At 37.1% G+C, this 14,669-nt stretch overlaps 2 protein-coding genes across 6 annotated transcripts in view; one reads left to right on the top strand and one right to left on the bottom strand.

Annotated features, from left to right (window-relative positions):
- stmn4 (stathmin-like 4) overlaps positions 1–8,135 on the top strand; it is a 30,950-nt gene extending 22,815 nt beyond the window's left edge. The window contains exons 1-8 of one of the 5 annotated variants that reach the window (XM_053613706.1): positions 2,749–2,907; positions 3,673–3,795; positions 3,878–3,997; positions 4,716–4,784; positions 4,949–5,044; positions 5,410–5,615; positions 5,707–5,898; positions 7,486–8,135. In XM_053613706.1, coding sequence (XP_053469681.1) covers positions 4,772–4,784; positions 4,949–5,044; positions 5,410–5,615; positions 5,707–5,898; positions 7,486–7,545 — 567 coding nt within the window. In that variant the 5' untranslated portion in view covers positions 2,749–2,907; positions 3,673–3,795; positions 3,878–3,997; positions 4,716–4,771 and the 3' untranslated portion in view covers positions 7,546–8,135. Of the gene's footprint in view, positions 1–2,748; positions 2,908–3,672; positions 3,821–3,877; positions 3,998–4,715; positions 4,785–4,948; positions 5,045–5,409; positions 5,616–5,706; positions 5,899–7,485 lie in introns of those variants that run through there. The other 4 variants (XM_053613707.1, XM_053613705.1, XM_053613708.1 and 1 more) reach the window with 4 other exon arrangements.
- An 80-nt stretch (positions 8,136–8,215) lies between these two features.
- il17a/f3 (interleukin 17a/f3) lies at positions 8,216–12,306 on the bottom strand. The gene is made up of 3 exons (XM_053613710.1): positions 12,243–12,306; positions 11,784–12,007; positions 8,216–9,255 (listed from the first exon to the last, which is right to left on the bottom strand). Exons 1-3 carry the CDS (start codon positions 12,255–12,257, stop codon positions 9,015–9,017), a joined length of 480 nt encoding a protein of 159 aa, XP_053469685.1. The 5' UTR covers positions 12,258–12,306; the 3' UTR covers positions 8,216–9,014.
- Positions 12,307–14,669: the final 2,363 nt, after the last annotated feature.

Below are 14,669 nucleotides of genomic sequence, written 5' to 3'. Positions count from 1 at the left end.
AAAGTAATATAAGTTCTAGGACATTTATTTTCAAGGTGGCCAAGATCCAAAGTCTGATCAGGAAGGCGACACATATTTCTGTAAAAATAAATAAATAAATAAATAAATAAATAAATAAATAAACAACAACAACAAGAACAAAAAAGAAATTTAAAAGAAAGCTTCAAGAAGGGATGTGTGTTTTTGCTGTTTCTGTGTACTGACTGCAAGGAAAGCAGCACTGAGCATTCTTTAAGATGCCTTGAATTAATTACAAATCTCAGTGGAATAGAAATCCATTTTCTGCCCTTTAGTCCTCTCTCTCTCTATCTCTCTCTCTCTATCTCTCTCTCTCTCTCTCTCAGTAGAACAATTTGACCCAATGGAATAACAGGAATTATCTCACATCTGTAATAAAGACTAAACTAATACTTATTCAGACAAAGGGAAACACGAACGAGGAATAGGGAACAAATGATTTACTTACTGTGTGTTTATTCAGGAATTATACACTGTCACCTTTTAATGCATGACTTAGGCATCATTTTAACTGAATTCAAATATGCAATCTAATTTGCTACACCGGATCGATAAGGCAAGAGAGTGAAGTCATTGAGAAGAGGGAGTCGATGTCAGATTGCACTTCCTCCCTCTCACTTGCCCTACCTGAGTGAGTCATGTTTGGCATCTGTGCAAATCCTGAAGTCTGCCACGAGAAGCTTTTCAGGTTTAAGTCATAGTCCTAGTGGAGCACTATAACTGAGAGTAAATAGAAACAGAGAGGGTTGACACAGGCTTTGTGTGTATGATGTCATTGGAAGTTTATAATTTTTTACAGGATATAAGTGTGAGTTAATAGCTCTGAATCTTTCATGTAAGAGAGTGATATCCTCTCTTAGATATCCTTATGTGTAGTGGGGAGACAACGACATAAGGACACACCGTCAACTTGGCTACATTTCTCTAAACCTAACATCCCTTCTTGTATTGTTCTGAGTTCCTTTATTTCCTCCTATTTCATTCTACACCCTCTTTTGTGATCTTCTCTCTCTCTCTCTCTCTCTCTCTCTCTCTCTCTCTCTCTCTTTCTTCACTACCGATAAAAGTCATTTGGATGACATCATCTAGATTATGGGAATATAGCTGCTGTAATATATCAGATCAACAGGGCTGGGTTTCTAAAAAATGTCATCTTAGCAGGTGAAAATATCTTGAATTGAGTCAAATTTATCTAGTATTTTTTATCATTAGCACAATATTCAATTCAATTCAATTTGCTTTTATTTGTATATTTGCTTTTAACAATGGGCATTGTCCCAAAGCAGCTGTACAGAAATATATAAATTCAGGATATAGATTTTAAATGTACGAATTTATCCCTAATGAGCAAGCCAGAGGCGACGGTGGTGAGGAAAAACTCCCTGAGAGATATGAGGAAGAAACCTTGAGAGGAACCAGACTCAAAAGGGAGCCCATCCTCATCTGGGTGACACTGGATAGTGCGATTATATATCATTCCCTTCTATAACTGTGCACTAAACTGTCAATTTACTATACATTTATTAAACCTTTTTATAGACATTTGTACTCATTTCAAGCTTTAAATTTTCTTATTCTATTGTCAGATCCTTTTGCTTGTTTCTAGAAATAAAAGCTAAAAAAAAAAAATGCTAAAGCTAGAACTAAAAAATGATAGGAATAGGTTTAATAATCTCATATTTAGTTTATTGTAATCTTTTAATAGGAAACACTAGATACATTTGATTATATTCAAGATATTGTATTTCCACTTGCTAAGATGTAAGTTTTTGCAGTGTGCACCACATGCATGAAGGAGTGACATGTTCTAAACAACATTGAAATTACAGTAGCAACTAAATGTTATGGGGTTTTTTGCTGAATGAAATATTACATGTGACACAAGATATAAACAGGCAGCTGATTATTTCTCCTGTTCAGCCACAACACTGACTCCATGCTTCCTAAAGCAAAACGTAACATCATCATAAAAACTCAATTCTCTTGTCAGTGACAGTGATTTTTTTTTTTACTTCCATGCTGACTAGGTTTGTCACTCTACGTCTTTTCTTCTCCTTTTTTTCTCTGCATTTTAGCACAGCGACAGCCTTCGACATTGTCTCACACCTCTCAAAGAGACAACTCTCTTTGGCAGCGACAACCAAACAGCAAAGTCTGACACATGAACACTTGTAAAACTGAAATAGATGTTGTTTTAAGCCAGTATCTCACATATTAAAGAATTTTCAGATGTCATCTAATGATAATTAAGGCTGTCATAAACAGCTTTTTTTAAGTTATTTTTTATTTTCAGATATGTATCTTACAAATATCTTACAAAGTAACAAGCAGGTTTTTCTTAATTGGCATGAAAAAGTATCAGAAACTGAATAGTGGAGATGTTATTGTCTATTTGCTTTTTCTAGAGAAATTGAAATGGCATAAATGAGTTTAAGAATAAGAATTTCCTTATTAAATTTGTGCAGTACAAAGCAGGCTTAGAGCCATTTCCAGCACTACAAAGGCAGTTCTAGTAAATTATTGAAATAAATAACCCAGTGGCTTGAGAGGCTAAAAGAACCCAAAGAACGATGCAAAAAAGTAAGTCGTCACCCCGTCCCTCTTTTCCACACACACACACACACACACACACACATATATATATATATATATATATATATATATATATATATATATATCCCTCTATTGCTCTATTGCTGCCCCTCCTTTCCCTCCATCCTCTGAAAGCACTGTGCTCCTCAGCCAATAGCAGCCTTAGCTGGTGATGTCATGCATTAGGAGTGGTAGTGCTGCTGATGCTGCTGAGCTCTTGTATCCGAGGACGTGCAGACTCCGAGAAAAAGCAGGAGAGAGGGGGACGACCATTACGGACATTATTAAGGAGACAGGGTAAGTGTGCACTGTCCAGAAACAAACCACCCAGTGACTTTTTTGAGCATTTATCTAAAGGAGTTCTAACCTTTCAAAATGTTCGGATTCGACTGATTGAACAAAGGACTGATTGTGCTGCATCAGACATCACTAATGAAGATTGTTCACTAATGTAATGTCTGTGCTAATGCAACATTTTTGTTTAGTCATTAATAATGTACGTGATGCAGCTTGTGTGTATATGTGAAAGTCAATGCTGATGTTTATTGGTGAATGAGGATGTTTGTTGTTGTACCCACTGATTGATATTTTATGGTCTAGGAAGAGCATGATACTAACTACAGACTGGCATCATGCCTGTGTGCCATTTTGGCCTCAGAAGCCGATTGTTATGTAATACATTTAAAGTGGGATTTACAGGGAAAAGTTGCATGTGTAACAATTATGCTCAAAATTTCAATAATATCAGTGTATGATATCTGGTAGAGATGGAACCCAGTATCGGTATCGGGTCTGATAGCAGCAAATCATGGTGGATTTGATATCAGATCTTTTAACAAATGGCAAAGATTGAATTTGGATTTTTTGAGAGAGTGTGGAAAAAAAAAGAAAAGTAAATACATAAATACATTCTAAAGCTTAGTAGTTTGCGGATTCAATTTCAATATAATTCAATTTGATTTGTGTAGCACTTTTAACAATGGACATTGTCTCAAAGCAGCTTTACAGAAATATATAAACACAGGATACAGATTTTAAGTGTGTGAATTTATCCCTATTGAGTGAGCGGGTGGTGACGGTGGCGAGGAAAAACTCCCTCAGATGATATGAGGAAGAAACCTTGAGAGGATCCAGACTCAGAAGGGAACCCATCCTCATCTGGGCAAAGAGAACAATATCAGATGGGTATCGATATCGGCTCATACTTAAGGTTTCAGTATCATTATTGGTATCGGAAAAAGTAAAAGTGGTATTGTAACATGTCTAGTAACCTCCAAGCGCAGCCGTGGCTCTTCTCTCCATTCCACTGACAAGCTGTAAATAAACAGCCACGTCTGCAGGAAGTGGATATTGATCAGCACTCAGTGTATATGGGAGGTTGCACAAGGTTAGCGTGTGTGTGTGTGTGTGTGTGTGTGTGTGTGTGGGATGGGGTGGGGGGGATGGGGGGTTGTCTCCCACTTTCAAAGGCATGTGTCACTATTATGCATAATCATATGCCAAGACAGGTGCATGAGAATTTTTTTCTGCATGTTATATGGGTCATATCATGTGTTTATGTAATTATGAAATGAAACCCAGAGCACATATCACTGACCTGAACCCTTTTGCTGACGTAGCTGTGATCCTCATCTGAATTCACATTATTCCCTCAGCAGGTGTCAGGACAAAATCACAGTGTAGTCAGTCATCCTCATCATTACACTCATTACACAATGAGATGTGGATGTGCTGTTACCATGGATTTGGGGCAAAGTAGCAAACATAACATCAATATTCCATATAGATCAATTGATTCATTGATTTATTGATTGGTCAGTGTGTTGATAGATGTCTTGAAATGAAATATTGAATAAAATTCAAAAAAGTGTGGGGAAAACAATATGCAAAACACTAGCATTAATTAGGATCAACATTTTGGATTATAATATCTTTATATCATTAGTCAGAAGTATTGGGGAAAAGATATATTTAACATAATCAACAGCCAACAAGTTTTGCTCATGAGGTTATTTGATGCTTACTGTAAGTGCAGTTGATGAAGAAAGAAACATAATCCCCTCTCTCTCTCTCTCTCTCTCTCTCTCTCTCTCTCTCTCTCTCAGTGAAAAGAGCAGATTAAACTTCCTTGCTAGCTACGTGAAGAAAGAAAACGAACAGTATGACCCTGGCAGGTATGTTGACTGGTTGCATTATTCCACAGGTCATGTTCATTACAGTTGTACTCCACATGGCCTAAAGATAAATGACCAAGTTGTTCCTAATGCTGTTTGTAGTTCCTCTGAAGTGAAGGAACCACTTTGTAGACGCTTTGTTGACATGACTGTTCTCCCTTAAGCATATCGAGACAAGCTGAAGGAGCTCCCTCTAGTGTCACTATTCTGCTCCTGCATCAAGGAAGACATTACAGAGAAGCCGACCTACAAAGCTGAAGGTAAATGGCCTCCTGTGTAGCCTGGCAACTCTTAGCTCATTTTACCATCACTCAATACATTTACTCACTTGGTTACAGTTCATTATATTCATACTAACCACAAAGTCTTTAGTTTTTCCCTATCACTATAAATAAGCATTGTCTAGCTCGTCATGCTTTTAAAAATACTAGTTATTGTATTTTTGGTATGTTGCTTTACAGTGATTTTAAGATATTTATCTGCCTGCATTGTTTGACTTTCTTTTCATTTTAAAGTTATGGTACTCTGACACCTGTTACCTTCCTTCTAATTTGGGGTGGGAGGGACCACTTGTCCCTGTCTCATTTGTAATATTATAAATAAGATTTGAATCATTCTCTGATAGATGCAGTGGACCTGAACTGGTGTGAGATCAAGGACGTTGAAGTGATCGAGCTGAACAAGCGTGCATCGGGCCAGGCGTTTGAAGTGATCTTGAAACCCCCGTCATTCGATGGCGTGCCAGAGCTGAATGCCACCATGCCACATCGCAAGGACCCCTCACTGGAGGAGATCCAGAAGAAGCTGGAGGCTGCTGAGGAGAGACGGAAGGTTAGAATGCACACACACATACACACTGTCTTTGTCTCACACACATGATCTCCAGACAATAAGATATTAACACACATAAGCCTCCGCTCAGTTCCAGGAGGCAGAGCTGTTGAAGCACCTGGCTGAGAAGAGAGAGCACGAGAGGGAGGTCATCCAGAAGGCCTTTGAGGAGAACAACAACTTCATCAAGAACGCAAAGGAGAAGCTGGAACAGAAGATGGAGACCAACAAAGAGAACCGTGAGGCCCTGCTGGCCGCAATGCTGGAGAGACTTCAGGAAAAGGTATTGTGCAACGAAAATAGCCGCCATGTCTGAATTTCACCATATTCACCATATAGTGCACTATTTGGGGTGTGGCCATTTTGTAGTGTCGTCCAAATGTGAATATTCCCTGGACAGTGCACTATATTATTTCCCATAATGCACCATAAAATTTGTAGCAATTTCTTTTTCAGGATGGATTCTCTAGCCTAAAGATACACATTTAAAGCCACTTGTTAGTGGTGTATTTAATCCAGAAAATCACTTTTAATACATGTATTTCTTGTTATGTCATTTATTTAAGGTCTAAATTAGAGATGCACCGATACTAAATTTCTCAGCGGATACGATAACCGATTATTCAGAGTGATATCCACTGATACCGATAACCGATACAGATAGTCCTGCCTTTTAAACCTTCTTATGAATTAATAATAATCAATTTATTAAATATATTTATATATAATAATATTTATTTATTAATTCTGAAGGAACTGTAAATAGAAACTTTATTCTCTCCATTTGAACAATTTATTTCACAGTAACTGGTTTCATAAACAGAAAACACATTACTCACATTAACATTAACACATGACCTAAATTCTGAAGATTAAAGTAAGATTTCTTAACTTATTGAATGTTATTAATTCATATTAACATTGACTGAATTCTAAAACACCTCCTGTTAGACTTCACATTCACTCACCACAACAAAAGCATTTCTACTTCATCACTGAACATCAAATTGGTAATATATAATATAAACTTTATATATAATAACATTAACTGGATATGAAATATACTACTGTACAAATATATTTTTCTGTGCAATATATACTTTTTTGTCAACTCATCTTCATTTAAATCTTTCAACGGTGTACTGGCCCTTTAATTCAGTGCGAGGGCGAGTGAGCAGTGTGTGTGTGTGGGGGGGGGGGGGGGGGGTTGGGTTATTTGATATAGTTATTTGATACATACAAGCGATTTTTGTTGATTTGCTCACATTTCTAGATGTGCATCAACCATGAGGCAGCGTGCTCACTGCCACACTACCACACTGCCACCTCATGAGTTATTATTGCACCTAGTGGTCTAAATTGGAATTGCAACAAGCCCTAAGAGAGATTTGTAGGGGCAGGATATTATGTTTTACTTCAAATCTTCACTGACTAACACCCTGTTGTAGGGCTGTAAATAGAAGGTTGGGAACAAACTAAAGAGCTGTAGGTTTAACCTTCTTTTCTAATATAAATGATGCCAGATAACTTTGAAACATTAGACCTTTACATTGGACTACTGATCAGAAGTTCAAACCCCAGCACCGTCAAGCTGCCACTGTTGGGCCCTTGAGCAAGGTTCTTAAATGAAATAAATGTAAGTCGCTTTGGATAAGAGTGTCTGCCGAATGCCATAAATGTAAATATGTCCTCCCTTCAGCAGTGGCATAACTGTAATGTTATATAATGTATAATAATGTAAATAATGTTTTATTGCCTAGAAATGTTCTTTCTCTTGAATATGAGAAGTTTTGTAGCCCAATACTGAGGCTTATATTTTTTTTCAGCTGTCCTTAATTACTTTAATGAGGACTGTTTTTGATGCTTTTAGGACAAGCACGCAGAAGAAGTGAGGAAGAATAAGGAGTTGAAGGAGGAAGCATGCCGATAGAGTGGTGGAGGAAAAGCGGACTGTGTTTGGGATGGTTTAAAAAAAAAAGTAGGACAAGAGGGAGATCAGTAAAAGAAGACATCACTTCTCATTAAAGTATTGGAGGCGAATAGTGGACATCGCTAATGGCAATTTAAAACTCAACAAAGCTTTTTTTTTTTTCATGGGGTTAAAATGTCAAAACTAATAACTGTCTGGACAACAATGCAAGGTGTGCCGAATTTCTAGTGTCAAACGTTCAGGTGGCAGATATCAGCAACCGTTTAGAAAATCAATCCTTTGTACGTACTGAGGTGATGATGTAGAAGACAGAAGAGAAACAAGAAATAGCTAATAAATAATGCAAACGTACAGACGTTGAAAGTTAAGATCAGTACTTTGGGGACAAGACAACCAGATATTGCACTTCATAAATGTCTATACACATTGCAAAAAAATAATTAAAAAAAAATAATAATAATAATAATCTGCTTTTTCTTAAATGTATGCCATCTAGCAAAGCAAAGCGCAAGCTATGCATGTTTATTCACTTACCATTTATTTATTATAGAGGCACATGTGATTTCTCAATAAAAAACATTTATAAAGGAGTTTATTCACATTGCCTTTGTTCTCTACGCAGATTTTTCTCTAAACTAAGATTATGCATTTTCATGAGATTTGATGACAAAAAAAAAATGATAAGCTCATAACTGTTATCCTCTTCAGAATGATATTCCTTACTAAATGTTTAAGCACAATTCAAAGGCACATATAAGCTAAAGGACTTTTGTTTGTATCATGCTCAAATGATAGCTAAGAAAAGAGATATCAAGAGAGCAGAGCAGGGACACAATGAGAAAACAAGATGGAGAGAGAGAGATAGAGAGATAGAGAGAGAGACAGAGAGAGAGAGAATGAAGAAACACTTAGATGCTGTACTTATATTTTAATGAAGTGGCAATCAGAGAAGGTGCTTTAGCATTAGTTGTGAATGCTGTGATTTGTTTGGGAACGTCTATGTGTTTTTCTTTGTGTTGTCATGCCACCTTGTGTTGTCATTGAACCTGTTAATGGCAGTTAGGCCGAAGACAAAATGACAATATTGATGTGAATTGTTGAGGTAAACCCATTTGCTCTTTTTGTGGTTGTCATAAAGATCGTATTTCTGATTTGGCATGACAGTCAGTAAAACATATCTTTACTAAATGACTAATTTGTGCTTTGTCTTTTTGTTGGTCCTTTATTGTTGTTAATGAGACTCAGAACAAAAAACAGCTTAGAGTTGAGGAGACAACACTAATGTTTGTGAAAACAGTTCAAATGTTTAGCCCCTTGACAGTGTTCTTCATGTCAAGCCCTTTATGTTTGATAGTTTCCTGAGTTGAAAAGCAAGTGATAATAGAGCAACATATGACCTTGTATAGCCTATACAGGGGGTCTTGAAGGTGTAGGCACTTTTTTTTTCAGTCAAATATGGCACTGCAGCACTACATGTGAGAGATGATGTAAGGTAAAACACATGTGCAGCCCACTCTGGTGGTATATTTCTCCAGACGGAAGGAATATTTCTTCTTTTTGCCCTTTACTCTTCTGAGCACCAGGATTTGGTAGAAGATGGGTTTCGATTCCAGACCAGCGTCTTCACTTCCATCTTTATTCATGCAGCCAGTCCTTTCACACTTCGCCTCGAAGATATGGCTCGGGATGCGGGATTCGTCGTAAGAGACCCTGGGATGAGGCAGTACGTTCAAAGAGGTTAATTTCCATTTTACACCTTAACCCACAGAGCTTATTTTCTTGCCTATTACATAGTGTTTTGTGGTTATGATAGTGTTTAGTAAGAAATGTATAACTTTATGTAAATCCTGACAATACAATAACTACACACAACAAAACTGACATCTAACAAGTACGAACATCTAGAATACAATCCCATTTATCTAGTATTTCCTATAAGGTTACAAACAAACTATATATAAGATTATTAAACCTTTCACATTTCAAGCTTGAAGTAGTCTTGTTCTGTTGGCAGAATTTGAAAAAAATATTTACAGTATTTACATATTTCTAGAAATAAGCAAAATTATCAATAGAATAAAAAATGTAACGCTTCTAAAAAATTTAAAACATTTTTTAAACTAAAAACAGACTGAGAAAGCTTATATTTGATTTACAATAATTTATATTAATCTCATAATAAGAAATATTAGATACATTTGCCCATATTCTATAGTGCACCTCAATGCACGGTCTCTGATAATGCAGATTTAAAGCTTAGCAAAAGTCAAAGAGTTACAGCAATATACTGAGTGTATTTGAATACAGTTCCTCAACTGCTACAAGACAAGAATGATAAATAGGACGTGTGTGATGTAGCAGACTTTTAAAGGTTCCCCATGTGTGAAAAATGGGCAAATGCCATTAGTTTGGAAGAAAAGTGTCCTGACAATAGGAAGTTGTTGCTCTATGGGATCATGCATAACCACTAGGGTTCTTTCTCCTTTTGAATAGGCACAACCAACAGGACAGGATTGCGATATAAAAGTAGTGTTTGTTGCAAACACTGTATTAAAATGTCACTGCATGACTTTGTAAAACATTCTTGTTTGAGTACACACACACAAAAGCTGTTTCTCTTTCACAGCCCCCGGAAAATCAGAGCTCATATACTGTAACCACAATTGTATGCGTAAGCAGCCCACTGACTCATAACAGCAAACTAGAGAGTTTATGATTGTTTGACTATTTACTGTCTTAAATAAAACTCAAGTAAACCTGTCTTGGCTGTTTTAATTTATTAGATACCTTCAGGAGATGTATTTGAATAGATTAACTTGAGACTATCAGTGAGAATGCAAACAATTAAGCGTTTTAATAAAGTAATTTACTGACTGTGCGTTCACTGCTTTAATATTCAGGTCATGTTACGGTATAACAGGAATTTTAAAAGAAAACCCTGTTATGCATGTCAGAGATTACGATCTGCTCTGTGCTGAGTAAAAGGTTAACAGCAGGTCAATACCACAAGACTGCAGTCATGCTCCCAAAATAACCATGTACAGTTTACCCCCATTTTATGTGGACTTTTACTGTATACAGGCCACTGCCATTAGGGAATACTGTTGCCATGAAGGGGTGTACTTGGTCTGCAACAATGTTTAAGTAGGTGGTACATGTCAAAGTAACATCCACATGAATGCCAGGACCCAAGGTTTCCCAGCAGAACATTACCCAGAGCATCACACTGCCTCTGCTGGCTCGCCTTCTTCCCATAGTGTATCCTGGTGCCACCTTTTCCCCAGGTAAGCAGCATAAAAGAAAATGATGTAAAAGTTAACATGATTCATCAGACCAGGCCACTTTCTTTCATTGCTCCACGGTCCTGTTCTGATGCTCATGTGCCCATTTTAGGTGCTTTCAGCAGTGGCCAGGGGTCAGTATGGGCACTCTGACCAGTCTGCAGCTGCGCAGCCCCATACTCAGTGAGCTGTGATCCATTGTGTGTTCTGACACCTTTCTATCAGAGCCAGCATGAACTTCTTCAGAAATTTGTGTTACAGTAACTCTTCTGTGAGATCAGACCAGATGGGCTAGCCTTCACTCCCCACACGCATCAGTGAGCCTTGGGAGTTCCTTCCTTAGACCAATTTTGGTAGGTACTAACCACTGTTTCCCGGGAACAACCCACAAGACCTGTCGTTTTAGAGATGTCGTCTAGTCATCACAATCTGGCCCTTGACAAAGTCACTCAGACCCTTACACTTGCCCATTTTTCCTGCTTCCAACACGTCAACTTCGAGAACTGCCTGTTCACTTGCTGCCTAATATATCCCACCCCTTGTTATGATATTCACTTCACCTGTCAGTGGTTTTAATGATATGACTGATCGGTGTAAGGTTACAATCAACCAAATTGTATTAAACCTAATTCTAGACATTTTTACTCATTTCAAGTGCTAAACTTTATTATTCTACTGGCAGATAATTATGTGTCTATCTATAAATAAATGCTTAGATTTAGCATAGTGACAGTAAAACAATTCAATTTCAAGTTTGAAATTAGTAAAAAAAAATGTGTAGAAAGACTATTAATTATCTTATATTTGTTATATTGTAGTCTTATAACAGGAAATACTAGTTAAATCTGACTAGATGTTCTGAAAGAATATTAAATACCAAAAACAAAAGTGTCTGAACACTAATTTCTCCTCACTGTATGTATATAACACCGTGTATAAATTTTTAAACAGACTCACTCATAAGTCCATGGTGATATTGACTGGTTTGGAGAGATTTGGTAGGTATCTAGTTGGTTTTCTACTGCAGAATCAAAACTTATCCGCAGTTCTGGGGCCTTTCCTTTGGAGCCCCTTTTAGCTGGACCATTTTTCCAGTCCTTCTTTCCTCTGCGTCCTGCAGGAGAACGATCTGCTCCGAGCAACAGGACACCCAACGCCAACAACAGTACGACCTTGAAAAGCTTGGAGGACAGGAGAGGAGAGGAGAGGAGATTTTATTTAGTAAAGAAATGTCTTCTAAGGCTTGTAATCAATGTTTCAGGGAAACGCACCAGTTTCTATGCATATCAGTCAACATTTCTACAAACATCGTGCTCATGACAGTTTCAACGATTACATTACAGCACTCGTTAACAGAGTTTTACAGCAGTGATACTACAGCAAAATTACAGGAAAAAAGTAGATATGATAACTAACCACTGAAATGTGCATCTTGAGACAAACAGGCGCACTGTCAGTATTGTAGACCGTCCTCAGTGTGGAACTGGTCCATTCAGCGAATAATGAGAGTGTGTGAATTCCCCCCCTTTATATAGCTATACATGTCATGCTTTTCTTGTGTTGTGTTTCCTTCCCATGACACACTTTTTTTTTTTTTAAATGTTGATGAGCTGTTGAATATGTTCCAGTCTGGGCCCGTGCAAAGGAACAACCTAAAAGCGATATGTGTAAAAATGTCTTTTCAGTTTCATTTCTAAACCATAATTGTACTCAGTGTAAAGCTTTGTTTTTTGTTTGTTTGTTTAATCCAAGATATAATAATGAAGAAAAACCATTTAACGTTGTTGGGGTTTTTTTTTGTTGTTGTTGTAATCAAGCATGTAAGCATAATTTATCTGTCGATGTCTTTTCTAAAATGTATGAATATAATTTTGACCCGTTTGATTCTATTGTGTTAATTCCTCCTCATCAGATACACTGATAATGCAACACAATTGTATGTGAAATCATGCAGTTTCCCTAGATGTGTGCTCGACCGCACCCCCAGACACTAAAAGTGTTATTTGGCATGTGTTAGGGGTAAAATATCAAAGTGAACAAGGGAACAACCTGCCAAAACCTGAACCATGGTTCTATACTGCCTATACAGATATGGAAGTTGGCAAATTATTATTATTATTATTATTATTATTTTTAAGGGGGGGGGGGGGGTTATGTGAGGTAACACCACAGAAAACACAGAACATGTCTTTCTGATTGCCTGACTAAAATTACAATGATCTATCATACTAAACACAGCTCTAAGATTCATGTCAGCATTTTATTTTAACTTCACTAACACTTGGATGGATATTTTGCCATTACTGTTCAGAAGGTTAGTTCAACCGTTCAAGATGTTTGAATTGTATTTGTCACTACACTGACTTTGAAAGAACCGTAGATAATGTTTCTTTTAAACTGTGTTAATTAAAAACACCTTGGACAAAGAATGCTGTAGAGGATTGTACCTGAGTGTTGTATGTTAGAGCTAAGTAAATCCATGTCACTGAGACCTATTTTACATTACCATGTATTGTAAAATGTCACTGAGACCTATTTTACATTACCAGCATTTGGCAGACACCCTTATCTCATTTATATAACTGAGCAATTGAGCATTAAGGGCCTTGCCCAAGGGCCCAGTATTGGTAGCTTGGCAGTGCTGGGGCTTGAACTCCTGACCTTCTGATCAGTAACCCAGAGCCTTTAACCACTGAGCCACCACTGCCCCATTTGTCTATGTGTCCCATTTGCCCCATTTTCCCATTTGCCCCAGAGACCAATTTGTACTACTTACAAACTAAAAGACTTTGGCAGTTACTTTTTAGGCTCACTGTTGACTTGAGAGCATACTGATGAAAGTCCAAATTAAGGAAAAGATATTTTACCCTGGTTTCTCATGTTTAGAGGCCCAAGACTAGGGCCATAAAAAGTTCAGATTTAAGGTGAGTAACCATTTTCTTACCCTGTAAATGCTTGATTTGATTCCTGTTCTGAGCTATTCACAAAAGTCTATCATCTAGTTTAACCGAGTAATGAGTATCACCGCTGATATACTGAACACCATGTACTATTGTACACGCTAAACGCAAACATCATGAATGGAGCGATGTATCAAGACATTCGTATTAGAGGAGAATTTAATCTCAATGGCCAAGAAACTGAATCTGGGGAGATTCTGGGTGATTCAACAACACAACGACCCTAAACATTGGGTTAAACACAAACATAATATATTTTCTGGGGTTATATGATCCAGAAAAACTGTTCTCCTAGAGGAAGTGTTTCTCCAAGCATTGTAGTTATCAAGGTTATGTGTAAGTGACAGGATTGTGCACATTTAGGTCTACAGTTTCCTCCAGCACAAGCAGCTTCTAGCAGACATGATGTCGCCCACTTTGCATGAATGTAGGTCACTAAAATGCTGATTGACTTCTTATAACACAGCTGGCAACGAATACTAAAACCACAACAGGAGATACGATCACATGAGTCATTCTCGGACGATAATAATAATCGTAAATTTATCGTAATAAAAATAATAATGCTTTTGGTAAGTATTCAGATCTCTTCTGTTTTCTGCAAACTTTATTGTGTTATAGATTTAATTTAAAATGGATTAAATAGACATTTTTTTCCTATCCATGTAGACATAATAATCTATAATGGAAAAGCAAAAACAATGTTTTTGTTTGTTTTGTTTTGTTTGTTTGTTTGTTTTAGAAATTGGTGCAAATCTATTAAAAATGAAAAACTTAAATCTCTCATTTAAATAAGTATTTAGACCCTTGACTAAGGAACTCAAATTGAGCTCATGTGCATCCTATTTGCTTTAATTGTCTTGAGTTGTCTTCAGAACTGTGG

The sequence above is a fragment of the Ictalurus furcatus genome, chromosome 25 (assembly GCF_023375685.1).
Source record: "Ictalurus furcatus strain D&B chromosome 25, Billie_1.0, whole genome shotgun sequence".
In the NCBI taxonomy this organism is placed as follows: domain Eukaryota; kingdom Metazoa; phylum Chordata; class Actinopteri; order Siluriformes; family Ictaluridae; genus Ictalurus; species Ictalurus furcatus.
Note: the sequence above shows the minus strand (reverse complement) of the source record. Positions and strands in the feature narration are given on the sequence as shown.